Raw genomic sequence first — 12376 nt, 5'->3', positions numbered from 1 at the left:
GGAAAGTTAGAACAAGCAAAAAAGATTATTGGGTATCTACAATGTGCACTGTTTAAAACACTGGCTTTCTTGCCCTTTGAGCTATTTTATAAGTCTGTAAATTACAGATAACTTACAGCAATGCAAAATAATTCTTATCTATAGACATGCAAACAAATTTTGCTCCAGTGCAGGTTCAGTTGCCTTCCCTCCTTCTGCCTGTTGAAAAAGTCAGTTTTGTTTATTAGTAAATTAATTGCAACATTTCTTTACTCCATACACATTTTTGGTTCTTTGATTTCTCCTTTGGACTGGCTGTAACCTTTGCTTGATTCCCTCATTAATAACCAGTTAAATAAAATCTTTAACACGTGTTTTATACTTAATAAGAGTCATGATTTTACCTTTTTTTTTAAAAAAAATATCTTTTAACATTGTCATTATTGAAATGGTTGACCTGAATTTTAACTTATGTTCGCTCTGGACTTCATTTACTATCTTTACTATATTCAGTCCAAGAAAAACAAAAAACAAAATTGAAAATTTGGGCCAGTTACATAAATTAATACCAGTTAAAATTCCAAGTTCCTCTGGTCTGTTAGTCTTTCACCTTCCTTATATTGTGGTGATTTTTAAATACAGCATATCAAGTAATGCAATCTTTGCCTAAATTCTTACAAATGTTTTACAGAGGTCATTAGCTCAATACACAACTAACAACACTAATTTCTTTTCTGTTGATTCTGACAAGAGAAGATGTTCCTATTATAAACAACGACCAAGTTTCTTCCTCTTCAATACCGATTTCTGTCATGGTAAGTTCCCTGAAGCCACACTGGTTCAGCAAACATATCAGTCGAGTTTTTTTTACCAGTAGTGTCTTTCTGGATAGAAGTTTTGAGACTGTAAGCTAGCTCAAGAGATGCCAAAATAATTTTCTTAAATATTTGCCTAAAATGTGATCTCTGTCCTCATGGAAGTCATGTTTTAGCGTGTGTATGGAAAGGGTTAGGAAGAGGATGGAAGACAAAAAATACACATGTTAAAAAGAAATAAATGAATTAATTTCAAACGGTGAGAAGAGCTTTGAGGAAAACAAAACAGTGTAATGAAACAGAGGAAGAGGGGGTGGAGAGTTCTTTTTTAGAGTGGTCAGAACTGAGATCTCTCAGGAGGTCACAGTTAAGGTGATGATCTGCTAAGGGAAGATGCCGGGGAAACAGAATTCTGGGCAGAGGCCTCTGACACAAATGAGCTAGCTGTGCTAGAGCAGTGATATTGACTGTGATCCACAATAAGAAATAATTTTATATCTTGACCCAGTACATACAAACTATAGTTCCATAAAGTGACACTCATACATATGTGATGCCCTCTAACAATTTCTATTCTATTCTAATCACCATACACTAAATTGATTTCAGGACCCCACATTGGCTTGGTGGTTAAGAGTTTGTGATTTAAGCATGGGTTAGAATCTCAATTCTGAAAACTTACTAGCTGTAATACTTGCAGTATGTTACTTAACCTCCCTGTGCTGCAGTTTTTTCATTCTTAAAGTAGGGGTAATAATAGTATCTATTTCCTGGGATTTGGTAACAGATTGGCCTTCAGAAAGTCTGAACCAAGTTGTACCTCTAATTTTAGTGTATTCTTATTTTATACATTGTTCTATAAACCCAAACCATTACTCCTTTTAATTTTTGTCATCTAACAGGTGAAAAATTATTCCTACTTATTTTAATTTGCATTTCTTTTATTTCTCATGAGGCTGGATACGTTTTCCTTTTTATTGGACACAATGTAATTCAGTTGCAGTTTCATTACCTATAAAATGTTCAAAATGATGTAAATTATAGATTAAAAATTTACTAACTATATAAAGTTTCACCTAACCACAACAATAAGTTATATAATTTATAATTGCTATATTTATAACTTACCATTTATAATTAAGTACAAAGGTATAGCATTCTTTTACACTTATCTCTCAGTAAATTACACAGAACCAATGAAGGGGAAAAAGAATTTTTGAGGGAATGGATAAAATTAATGAGAGTATCACCTAGTTCTCTGAAAACCATGGAATAAGGAAACCTGAATTCAATTAGACTGATGGAATTTGCAATTCATGAGACATCAAACTTAAATTACCTGCCTCTGCAGACATCAGCATCCATTCAAATTAAATTTTGATTAAGAGGATTGTGCTGATTTGTATCTATTATGTCCCCCAGAAAAGCTATGTTCTTTAATGCAATCTTGTGAGGACTGACTTATTAATCTTTTTGATGAGGATGTGACTTTTTGATTAGGTTGTTTCCATGGAGATGTGACTCACCCAACTGTGCGATATTTTGATTAGATAATTTCCATGGAGGTGTGACTCCACCCATTCAGCATAGGCCTTAATTAGAGCACTGGAGTCCTTTAAGAGGCATAGGAAGTGAGACAGGAGCTGGAGCCAACAGAGATGCGTAGAGATGCTTGGAGATGCAGACTGAAGGACGTTTTGAGATGCTAAACTAAGAGATGAAGTCCAGAGTTTGTCCTGGAGAAGCTAAGAGGGGACCCCCAGACACTTAGAGAGAAACATCCTGGGAGAAAGAAGCAAGGACACAGAGGAGCTAAGACAGAAGCCCAGAGACATTTTGGGGAAAGCCATTTTGAAACCAGAACTTGGGAGCAAAAGACCAGCAGATGCCAGCCCTGTGCCTTCCCATCTGACACAGGTGTTCCAGATGCCACTGGCTGTTCTTCAGTGAGGGTATTCTCTTGTCAATGCCTTAGTTTGGGCACTTTTATGGCCTCAGAACTGTAAATCTGTAACCTAATAAATCCCCTTTATAAAAGCCAATCCATTTCTGGTATTTTGCATATGGCAGCATTAGTAAACTGAAACAAAAAAAACAAAAAGCAATATTTTTGAATTAATGGGAAGAAAGAATGAGGAAAAAAAAAAACCTCAAACACAGATGTTAGAATTATATCAAAGGAAACATAGTAAAAACCACAAATGAAAATTTATTTAATTTTCTTAATATTGTTTAGACATTAATTTTTAATAAGTTTCTTTTATTTTATCCTCTATTTTCCATGAAGTTCAAAACACTTGCACCATGCTTTCATTTTGATCAGAACTGATAAGCTTCAGTTGTTGCCATAAGAAAACAGAAACAACAAAAAAAGCCAATCATTTCCTCTTCCCATGCCAAGATAAGGCACAGCTGCCAATAGGTTAAATGGAAAAGAAACATACAAACACTGGAAATGGGGAAAAAATAGATCCAAAGATAGACAGTATCTTTTGCGTCAACTTAACTGGAAATTCAGTTTCTCTGCTCAAATGAAACTACTCTTCGAATATTATCAATTCCCTTAACTGTGTATGCTTGAACATATACACATACATTTGCTGAAACAAAACATGACTAGTAGGGACTCAAGGTTTTTGAAGATATGTAGCTGCACTGCAAGATAAGATTGTTAACTCCAGAGAAGAAGATAGAAAATGAAGATAGTGAGGCAAAGGCTTAAAGAAAGTGAAGATAAATACATAGTTTCTATTTATGCTTCTTAGGTCAAGGCTGATACCATGGTACTTTTAGTTTTCCCCTTTAACCTTACTGTATTACTTCTCTTGAATAGGAAATTGAGATAACTTCTACATAGGAAGGTGGATACTCTTCTATAAAGGATCAGTAATCTACAGGAGAACAAAAAAATCAACTGAAGATCTACACAAAAAGCAGCTTAATTTAGGTTGGTGAGTTTATTTTTTTTCTTAGAGAAATATGAAACACTAACCTGATTTTTAGATTCTTAACACGTTATTCAATAAATAAATACTATTTATTCAATAAATTTGAAAACTATGTGAACTAAAAATACAGTTCTATAATATGGTTAGTTAAGGAAACTAATAAGAAAACCAGAGAGAATGTGAGGGAGCTAATAGTTACTGAGGGCCTTCTATATGCTAGGCATTTTATATACAAAATCTCACTGAATCCACATAAGAACTTAAGAGGTGGATGGCATTATATTCATTACAATGAGGAAACTCAGTTGCTGAGGGATTAAGTAATTAGGATCACAGGGCTAATGACGTGGTAAAGCCAGGACTCAAATTTAGAACTATCAGACTTCCAAAACTCTTCAGTTGTTCCATTATGCTCACTCAGCTTCTATGAAAGAGAGAAAGGGTGTGGGTGGTGGTGTGGGGGAAGTGAAGAAGATGAATGGAGAAAAAGAGAAAGTGGCTGAGATGGATGGAGAAGAATAAAAGACAATGAGGGAGTGAATGATAGGAGATGAGTAGTTGGAAAGAGGGACAGAAAATGAATGTGAGGGAGAGTGTAATAAAGTCATATATAAGGAGCTGTAGAAGAGACAAAGAACAGGTTGGTGGGGAGATTATCTGTTTGGAATGTAGACTTCAAGAAAATAGACAACTTTTATCTATCCATTGGAATATCTATTAGCAGAGTAATTACTCTTGACAACTCAAAGCACTGTAACTCTCATACATTTGGAACAGTTTCTCAACCAGCACTTATTGAAATTTTGGGCCTTATAATTCTTTGTTGTGGGGGGACTGTTCTTTGCTTATAGGATGCTTAGTAGGAACCCTGGTCTGTACCCATTAGATACCAGTAGCACCCCCACTACCCACACAGGTTGTGACAATCAACTATGTCTTCAGACACTGCCGAATGTCCAACAGGGGGCAAAATTTCACCTAGTTGAGAACCAGTAACTTAGAGGTTCTACTCTGTATAATGATAAAAAGTGAAAAGAAGATGCCCTATCATAGGCAAAATTATCCTGAGTTACTCTAGTGAGTGGAGTGTCCTCAGGAACAATATGAGATTAAGTTGAGGGCTGAAGACATGTGAATTCATGCATTGTACTTGTTACAGTATTGTCTGCTAACTACTTTTAGAAAGATGCAAAAGGAAGTGGGAGTACACAATCTAAGGGAGGGCAGCAGATTTGTCAGAGACTCTGTTCTCCTATCATATGGAAAAAACACTGGCTGGAGAGTTAGAAGACCTGGGTTCTGGTCTGCTCTAATACTAGTTAGTTGTATGACCCAGAACAAATTACTTGGCCTGGGGAAAACTGTTGTCTTTGCACACTTTACCAGGAATTCAAATACATACTTTTTGAGAGAACAGTTAAATAGCTTCCTTATATATATCTGTAACTGATACCATGTTGAAGAGCACGTATGGTGAATAATGTGCACTGGCTTGCTTATTTACCCTCTATTCTCTTGTCACTTAAAGTGTGATCCATGGGCACAGCATCAGCATCACTTGGGAACTTCTGAGAGATGAAAAATCTCAGGCATTACCCCAGAACAACTGAGTCAGAATCTGTATTCAACAAGATCCTGGCATGATTAGTATGCACATGAAAGTTGAGGAGCTCTGTTCTATTCCATTTTCCTTCTAGGGTATTTTCTAACAGCAAGAGCTAGAAAACTTTAAAACTACATTTCCCAATTATCTTTTCAGTTAGGATTCTGGTTGAAATTAGGTTGGATCACAGCAAAGATTTGCATACTTACCATGTGCTAGAGATTGCTTTAAGCACTTAACATATATTATTAACTCATGTAACCCTCCCGACAATCTTAAGATGTTGATACAATTATTATTCCCATTATACAGATGAAGAAAACTGAATTAACTTTCCCAAAGTCACAGTAAGTGGCAGAGTCAGGATTCAAATCTAGGTATCTGTATCTAGAATCTGTACTATTAATCATATCTCTAATGGTAGATCAAAAAGAAAGCACAGGATCCCTGCTCCTCATTTTTTTTTTTTTTTCAGATCATTGCATGGAACACACATTGATAAATGCTGTTACAGAGGTTCTATAATTTATTTACTTAACAAATATCTATGAGTCAAACACTGTTCTGAAAGTTCCAGGCATTGCAAAAGGCAAGAAATAAAGATGGGGATTACCACTGGAAAAGAAGGTATATAGACAAGGTGATTATATACCTAAGAAATGAATAAGAATCAAGACTAAGAGGTATTAGTGTTTATGAGTATTAGAATTGAAAAAGGAATTCAAAAGGTAGCCGGTTAAAAACTAAATGTACAAAAATCAATAGCTAGAAATCAGCAGTAGGAAAACATGATGTGAAAAAATTCCCTTTCCCAGTACCAGCAATAACATAAACACTTAATATAGACTTTATTAGATATAACTAATATAAAGTACTGTAAACCAAGGAGGAAAGTAGATTATTCAATTAGAAAAAAATTAACTACATAACTAGCACAATACTAAAATCATTCTAAAGAGATTAAATACATAAGAGTAGAAAAATAAAACCATAAACACAAACATAACAAGAAAATACAGGCAAATATTTAACTGACTGTATGGTTAGAAAGAATATTCTAAACAAATAAATATAGATATGTGGATGTGTGTGTGTGTGTGCATGACATTACCAAAAGAAAAATTCCTTTGGCTAATAAAAATGTAAAGCATTTCTAAATCAAAAACATCATAAACAAAATTACAGGTATATAGCAAGCAGGAAAAAATACTTACAATCAATGTGAAATAAGGGATTAATATCCTTATAATTTAAAACTCTTTCAAATTATGAAGAAAAACACTAATATGCCAAAAGAAAAAAATGGTCAAAGAGCACGATTAAAAAGAAATATAATGTCCAATAAATATACAAATGATTTAGTAAACCTCTCTAGCAAAATCTTACAACAATAAGATATAATTTGTGCTTACTAGATTGGCAAATAATACATTATACTGTTCAATTCTGGCATGGATGGTTTCCAATCGGCACTCTTACATACTGATGCTGGAAGTATACATTGATACAATGTGTCTTGAATGTAATTTTTAGGATATTTCAAGAGGCTTCAAAGAGTTTGACTCATTGAGCTAGTTCTTCGGCTTCTAGGAATCTATTCCAAGGTAGAACTGCTGACAAAGATTTATGAGTAAAGATTTTCATTACAGTGTTATATATAAAAGAAAGTTTGAAGCAACTTAAATGTAAAGTATTAGGAGAATGGACTCTTAGGTAGCCCTATAAATAGTTTTTGCCAAAAAATTTTCAATAGCTAGGGAAAATGACATAATATGTTAAGTAGATAAAACAAGCTACTGAGTTATATTTACTTTAAAACATGTTAATGTGTGTATACACATGTACAGAGACATATGAATAAACAATATTTGATATTTGATATCAAAATATTACCTGGAGTGAGATTTCAAATGCTTCTGTTTTCTTCTTTAGAGCTTTTTATATTTCTATATTTTTCAAAGTATGTATTACTTTTATAATCATAAAGAAAGACCTTAGAGTTAGAGTTAATGGTTCCAATGTCAACCAAAGGATAAATGGACCTCCTTATGCTCTGAGTAAGCAGGGCCATCTTAGGTTACCTGGGTTGTGACCTGTACACTGTGCCACATCTAAGCAGATGCCATTCACATTACAGACATATAATAACAGGACCAGGTATGTTTAGCTTCCCAGTTATGCAGCAGGGCAGAGACCCTCTTACATAAAGCCACCCGACATTCATAGTCATGAGCATACTTGGATCATCTCTCAGGCACATAATGTGGGAGAGCTATGCCTATACTTCAGTTCTTGGGCATCCCCTGCAGTTGCTTCTCTCCTCTGCTCATCTCTCTTAGAGGACCGACTCCTCACCAAACCTGACAAAGTTCCTTCTTCTAGGGGTCTTGATCCACTCTCTCTTGACTCTTCCCTTTCTAAGATACTTGATTTTAACCAAGCCTTATTGCCAATCATCCTACTCAGGCCAGATCAGAGGAGTCTGTTTTCTATCAGATGGAGTAGCATCAAAGGACAAATTGTAAAAATTGATGCTGACAATATCATAGCTATTAATAAAATACCTATATTAATACCAGTATTTCAGTATTATACAAAATTAATACCAAAATACAGATAGGCTTTGACTTAGTATTACATTTACAATGAGCCAAAAGAAAGGTTCTGGATGTTCAAAGTTGATGCAAAGCCTTCCAGGTTGAGGAAAGGGCATGAGCCTTTCAGACAGGAGTGGCAAGAAAAATCAGTAAAGGAAAGGATGTATGTGAGGGGGCCTTTAACCTGTGGAAAAGTACAAGGAAGAAACCTGCAGCAATAAATTATCAGTTAAGGGCAAAAGTCTCAGTGAAGGAAACAGAAATAAAAAGGGATTTAACATTAAAAATCAGGTGCTAACAAAATCACTGGAGGAGATGGAACTAACAAGTTCAGAAGCACATCACCATAGCCCTGATGCAGATATGAAGGAGCCTGGGCTGCTACTGTCACTACTCCCTCCCAACATTCATGAGGCTACATTCATGAAGAACAGCAGGAAGATGGCCTCTGCCTCATTTCCAGCTAATTAGTTTTGGTTCTGTTTCTGTTTCTATCATTGTCTCTATGGAAAAGTTCACTTGAAGTTCTAAATAACCAGCTCATGAACCAATTTTCCAAAATAATCCATTTGTACTTTGAAGTTTATGCGTCCCTAAAAACCACCAAGAAAACAAACAAACAAATCAACAACAACAACAAAAATCCCCTTTAAGGAGAAAACTAAATAAAATGACTCCTTGGGATATGTTTTACAGTTCATTTCATTTACCTCTCCTATAAATACCTTTATACTAGCAAAGTTCATTTCTACCAACACTGCAAGGAAGTACATAAAAATTTTAAATTTCATTAGCAAGACTTGAAAAAAGCTGGAAAACAAGTCTTTATGATAATTTTACTGAAAACTAATCTATCACAAAAATCTGTTGGGTTGCACGAATTTTTTTTTTTTTTTTTTTTTTTAATTTCTAGCTTCTTGATAAGAAGTTCTTTGATGCCCATGTAGGAGAAAAAAAGCATCATATCTCAGAAATAGCTTTCAATTATTGTGTATGTATCATTAGATTATATAAATAAATCATGAAATATAAAATAACATTTTCAAAGAAGTATAGGAAAATGAATTTTCATGACATGCGGTGAAGAAGCTGATATGCAAAGTAATATCTGTTTTTTAGCATATATGTTTCATTCTTTTTCTTTGTATCATAAACAGTTACGGTAAGACCCGAGCTATTGATGATGCAAAATCCATAGAAGCTTAATTGAAATATTTTATATGATCCCTTACAACCATTTGAAAATTTACTTTGAAAATCTTGGCTCAAATGCACCCCTTCCCCTTCAAGTGACTTCCTGTTGCTGTTCTCTTAACTTTTCCAGTTGAGCAACTAAGGTAAAAGGAAACCAAGCCCGTTAGCTACTGAGTCATGGTACAGTTAGTTAACACAGGAAAACCATCAGGAAGGGAATCAGAAAGATCTCCCAGTTACCAATCATTTGCTTTAGTCACTGTCTCATATTATCACAATATCACACATGATCACACATAATGGTAAGGCATATTTTGTGTGTGCCACTCAGTTATTCCTGTTTTCCAAGTAACATATTGAAATAGAAGCAATACTTGATCTATTGATACATTTAGTGATGAAACTGTAGTTTATGAAATGTGATAAGAAGGGGAGATGGAAGATGATTAGAGGAGACAGGTGTCTACTGACTGTCCCAACAATACAGACCAGAATAAAGGCAAATAATCATTTGAATTCCTGCCTGTTAATGTGATTATGAAGTCTCTTAATGAGAGACTGACTTATTTCGTCCATTTCTGAAGGAATAGTTACTGTATTTGCTAGTGAAAATTCATCCCATGTGTAATTCAAGTTCTTCTGCTCCCACATACTTCATTTTCTTTTATTAAACTTGCCTGATTTCACTCTTTTATCTAGTGAGATCCAATACAGAATGTTTCAAAAACTACTCAACCTCTCTCTTCCCTTATCATGGTTGAATGCTTATACTTTTTCCCCCTTTGGTACCAAACGAAAGCAATTTCTTGCGTCTTCATTTTTTTTTTATTAGAGAGGTCGTAGGTTTACAGAACAATTATTCATAAAATACAGGATTCTCATACACCAGCCTATTATTAACACCCTACACTGGCGTGGTACATTTGTTACAAGTGATGAAAGCACATTTTTATAATTGTACTATTAAATATAAACCATGGTTTAACTTAAGGTGTGCAGTTTGTGTTGTGCAGTTCCACGGATTTTTAAATTTTTATTCTAGTAACATATACACAACCTAAAATACCCCCCTTCAACCACATTTAAAATTAAAATCAAGTGCTGTTAATTAAGTTCGCAATGTTGTGCTACCATCACCACCATCCATTACAAAAACTTTTCCATCGTCCCAAATAGAAACTGTCTTGACTTCCTATTCCCCATTCCCACCCCCTCCCCTGGTAAATTATATTCTAGATTCTGACCCAACTAACTTGAAATTTAGCTCTTATCTGTTTGCATTATGTGGGGAACTTGCTTGGAGAGTCCCTGTCAAGACATCTATTGTAAAGCTCGCTCCTACACCTGCCTTCAGACGCTGACTGCGTATCTAGAGAAATACACCCACACCTTACAGAGACGCTATTGATTCCTCCAGGTCTGAGTGTGTGTTCAGAAATGCAAGATGGAGGGCGGGAGGGGAGCCGCATGTCCCCTAAAACACAGCATACGGACTCAAAGTTGAAAGAGAAGTGTTAACATGAAAGGCTTTTAAACAGGTGACCTTTAGGGTGGGCATTTCCAAAGAGCATTGGGCCCAGGACGAAGAATTGCCTGCCCGACGGCAGGGGCAAGGCCGTGCAGACTCCGCGAGGTACCCGACCCCGGACCCGCACTTCCCGCCGCACACGCGCCACCCCGTGGCCCGCCCGGGGCGCGCCGTCTAACCGCTGCTGCAGGCCGATGCCCCGAACGCCGCGCGGACAAGCGCCCCACGCGGGGCAAAGCCGAGGCGCGGCCCATCCGCCGGGTCACTTCCCTTCGCCTCCGGGTCGAGCTCCGGGCTGGGCCGCGCCACCGCCGCCGCCCCTCCCGGCACTCACCTGCTCGCTCTCCTCCTGCGACCGCCGCCTGCGCCGCCGCGGGCTCTCCCCGGGCTCCCACTCGGTCTCCGCCGCCGCTTGCTCCGCCGGCACTTCTCCGTCCTCGTCGCGCTCGCCGCCGCCGCCGCTCGGCAGCAGCTCCCCGGCAGAGCACATCCCGCCGCCAACTCGCCGCCCCGGACGGCCGCAGGAGGGCCGAGCCACGACGCACGAGGCAGCGCCTGCCGCCCGAGGGCTGCCCTGGGATCCGCAGCGCCCGCGGCTGACAGGAGCCTCCGGAGCCCGCCCCTCCAGCCTGAGCGCCAGAAGCGACAGCCCCGCCTGGCCCCTCCTGTCACCGGCTCGCCCCGCCCCGCCCCGCCCCGCCCCGCCCCCTACGGCCGGGCGGAGCCCACGCGGGGGTGGGGCCAGAGCGGGGCGGAGCCAACACGAGGACTGGGGGGCGTGTGCGAGAGAAATTGTGTGCGTGTGTGAGACTGCAAAAGGGGTAGTGTGTGAGAGAGACTGTGTGAGAGTGTGTCTGAGTATGTGCGTGAGAGAGATTGTGTACATAACAAAAAGACTGTATTAAAGGATTATGTGAGAGACTGAAAGAGGGTGTGTGTGAGAAACTGTACATAAGACTGTGCAGCAGATTGTGTAAGAGAGGCTGTGAGAGACGATGTGTGTGAGAGGCTGTGAGTGTGTTAGACTGTGTAAGAGAGACTAGTGTGAGAGAGGCTACCTATGTGAGGACGATGTATGTAAAAGAGAGTGTGTTTGTGAATGAGGGAGGAAAGTGTGTGTGTTTTATGTGTGTGTAAGAGAAAGAAACACTCACATATACAGTCACATGCTCTGGCGGGTTCCCTGTGTTCTTGCCTGGCATTGAGAGTGTGCCTGAGTGTGCTTCTGGTGTTGGCTGCTTGGCCTCCTGGGTAGCTGTCATCCTTTGACAGAATACCCATGTCTGTCTCTTTTGCTCCTTTTGGTTTCCATCTGGTATCTCTCTCAAGGTCTCTATCTTTTTCTCTATCAAGTGCTTCCCTGGAGTGAGTTGGTTGTTGAAGCATTAGGGGCATTTGGTGGTGGCAAATGCCTTTGTATATATTTCTATAAGTGGGTGAGAATATGTCTCCCTCAAGTAGGGTGAGGGGGACACGTCCAAGATATAATTTTTTTTTTGCTATGCCTAGCCATTTTGTTAAAGGGAAATTGAGGGGTATTTAAATAAAAATAAAATTTTTGTTTATCTCTTCTGTGTACATTAAGAAAATAATGAACTATTGTATAGTTAAATATCAGGTTATCTGTCAATGGAAAGTACATATGCTTTAGTACAGAGAATAATAAATTGTTTGAGATCTTACATTAAAATTTCTGTGGGCCTAGAGAAGGA

At 38.0% G+C, this 12376-nt stretch overlaps 1 protein-coding gene across 1 annotated transcript in view; it reads right to left on the bottom strand.

The window, feature by feature from the left end:
• Nucleotides 1–11311, bottom strand: part of FAM241A (family with sequence similarity 241 member A) — a 68422-nt gene extending 57111 nt beyond the window's left edge. The window contains exon 1 of the mRNA XM_037830469.1: nucleotides 10999–11311. Coding sequence (XP_037686397.1) covers nucleotides 10999–11154 — 156 coding nt within the window. The 5' untranslated portion in view covers nucleotides 11155–11311. The remainder of the gene's footprint in view (nucleotides 1–10998) is intronic.
• Nucleotides 11312–12376: the final 1065 nt, after the last annotated feature.

The sequence above is a fragment of the Choloepus didactylus genome, chromosome 3, assembly GCF_015220235.1.
Source record: "Choloepus didactylus isolate mChoDid1 chromosome 3, mChoDid1.pri, whole genome shotgun sequence".
Taxonomy (NCBI): domain Eukaryota; kingdom Metazoa; phylum Chordata; class Mammalia; order Pilosa; family Megalonychidae; genus Choloepus; species Choloepus didactylus.
The sequence above is the reverse complement of the archived record's forward strand: the minus strand, read 5'-3'. Positions and strand labels throughout refer to the sequence as shown.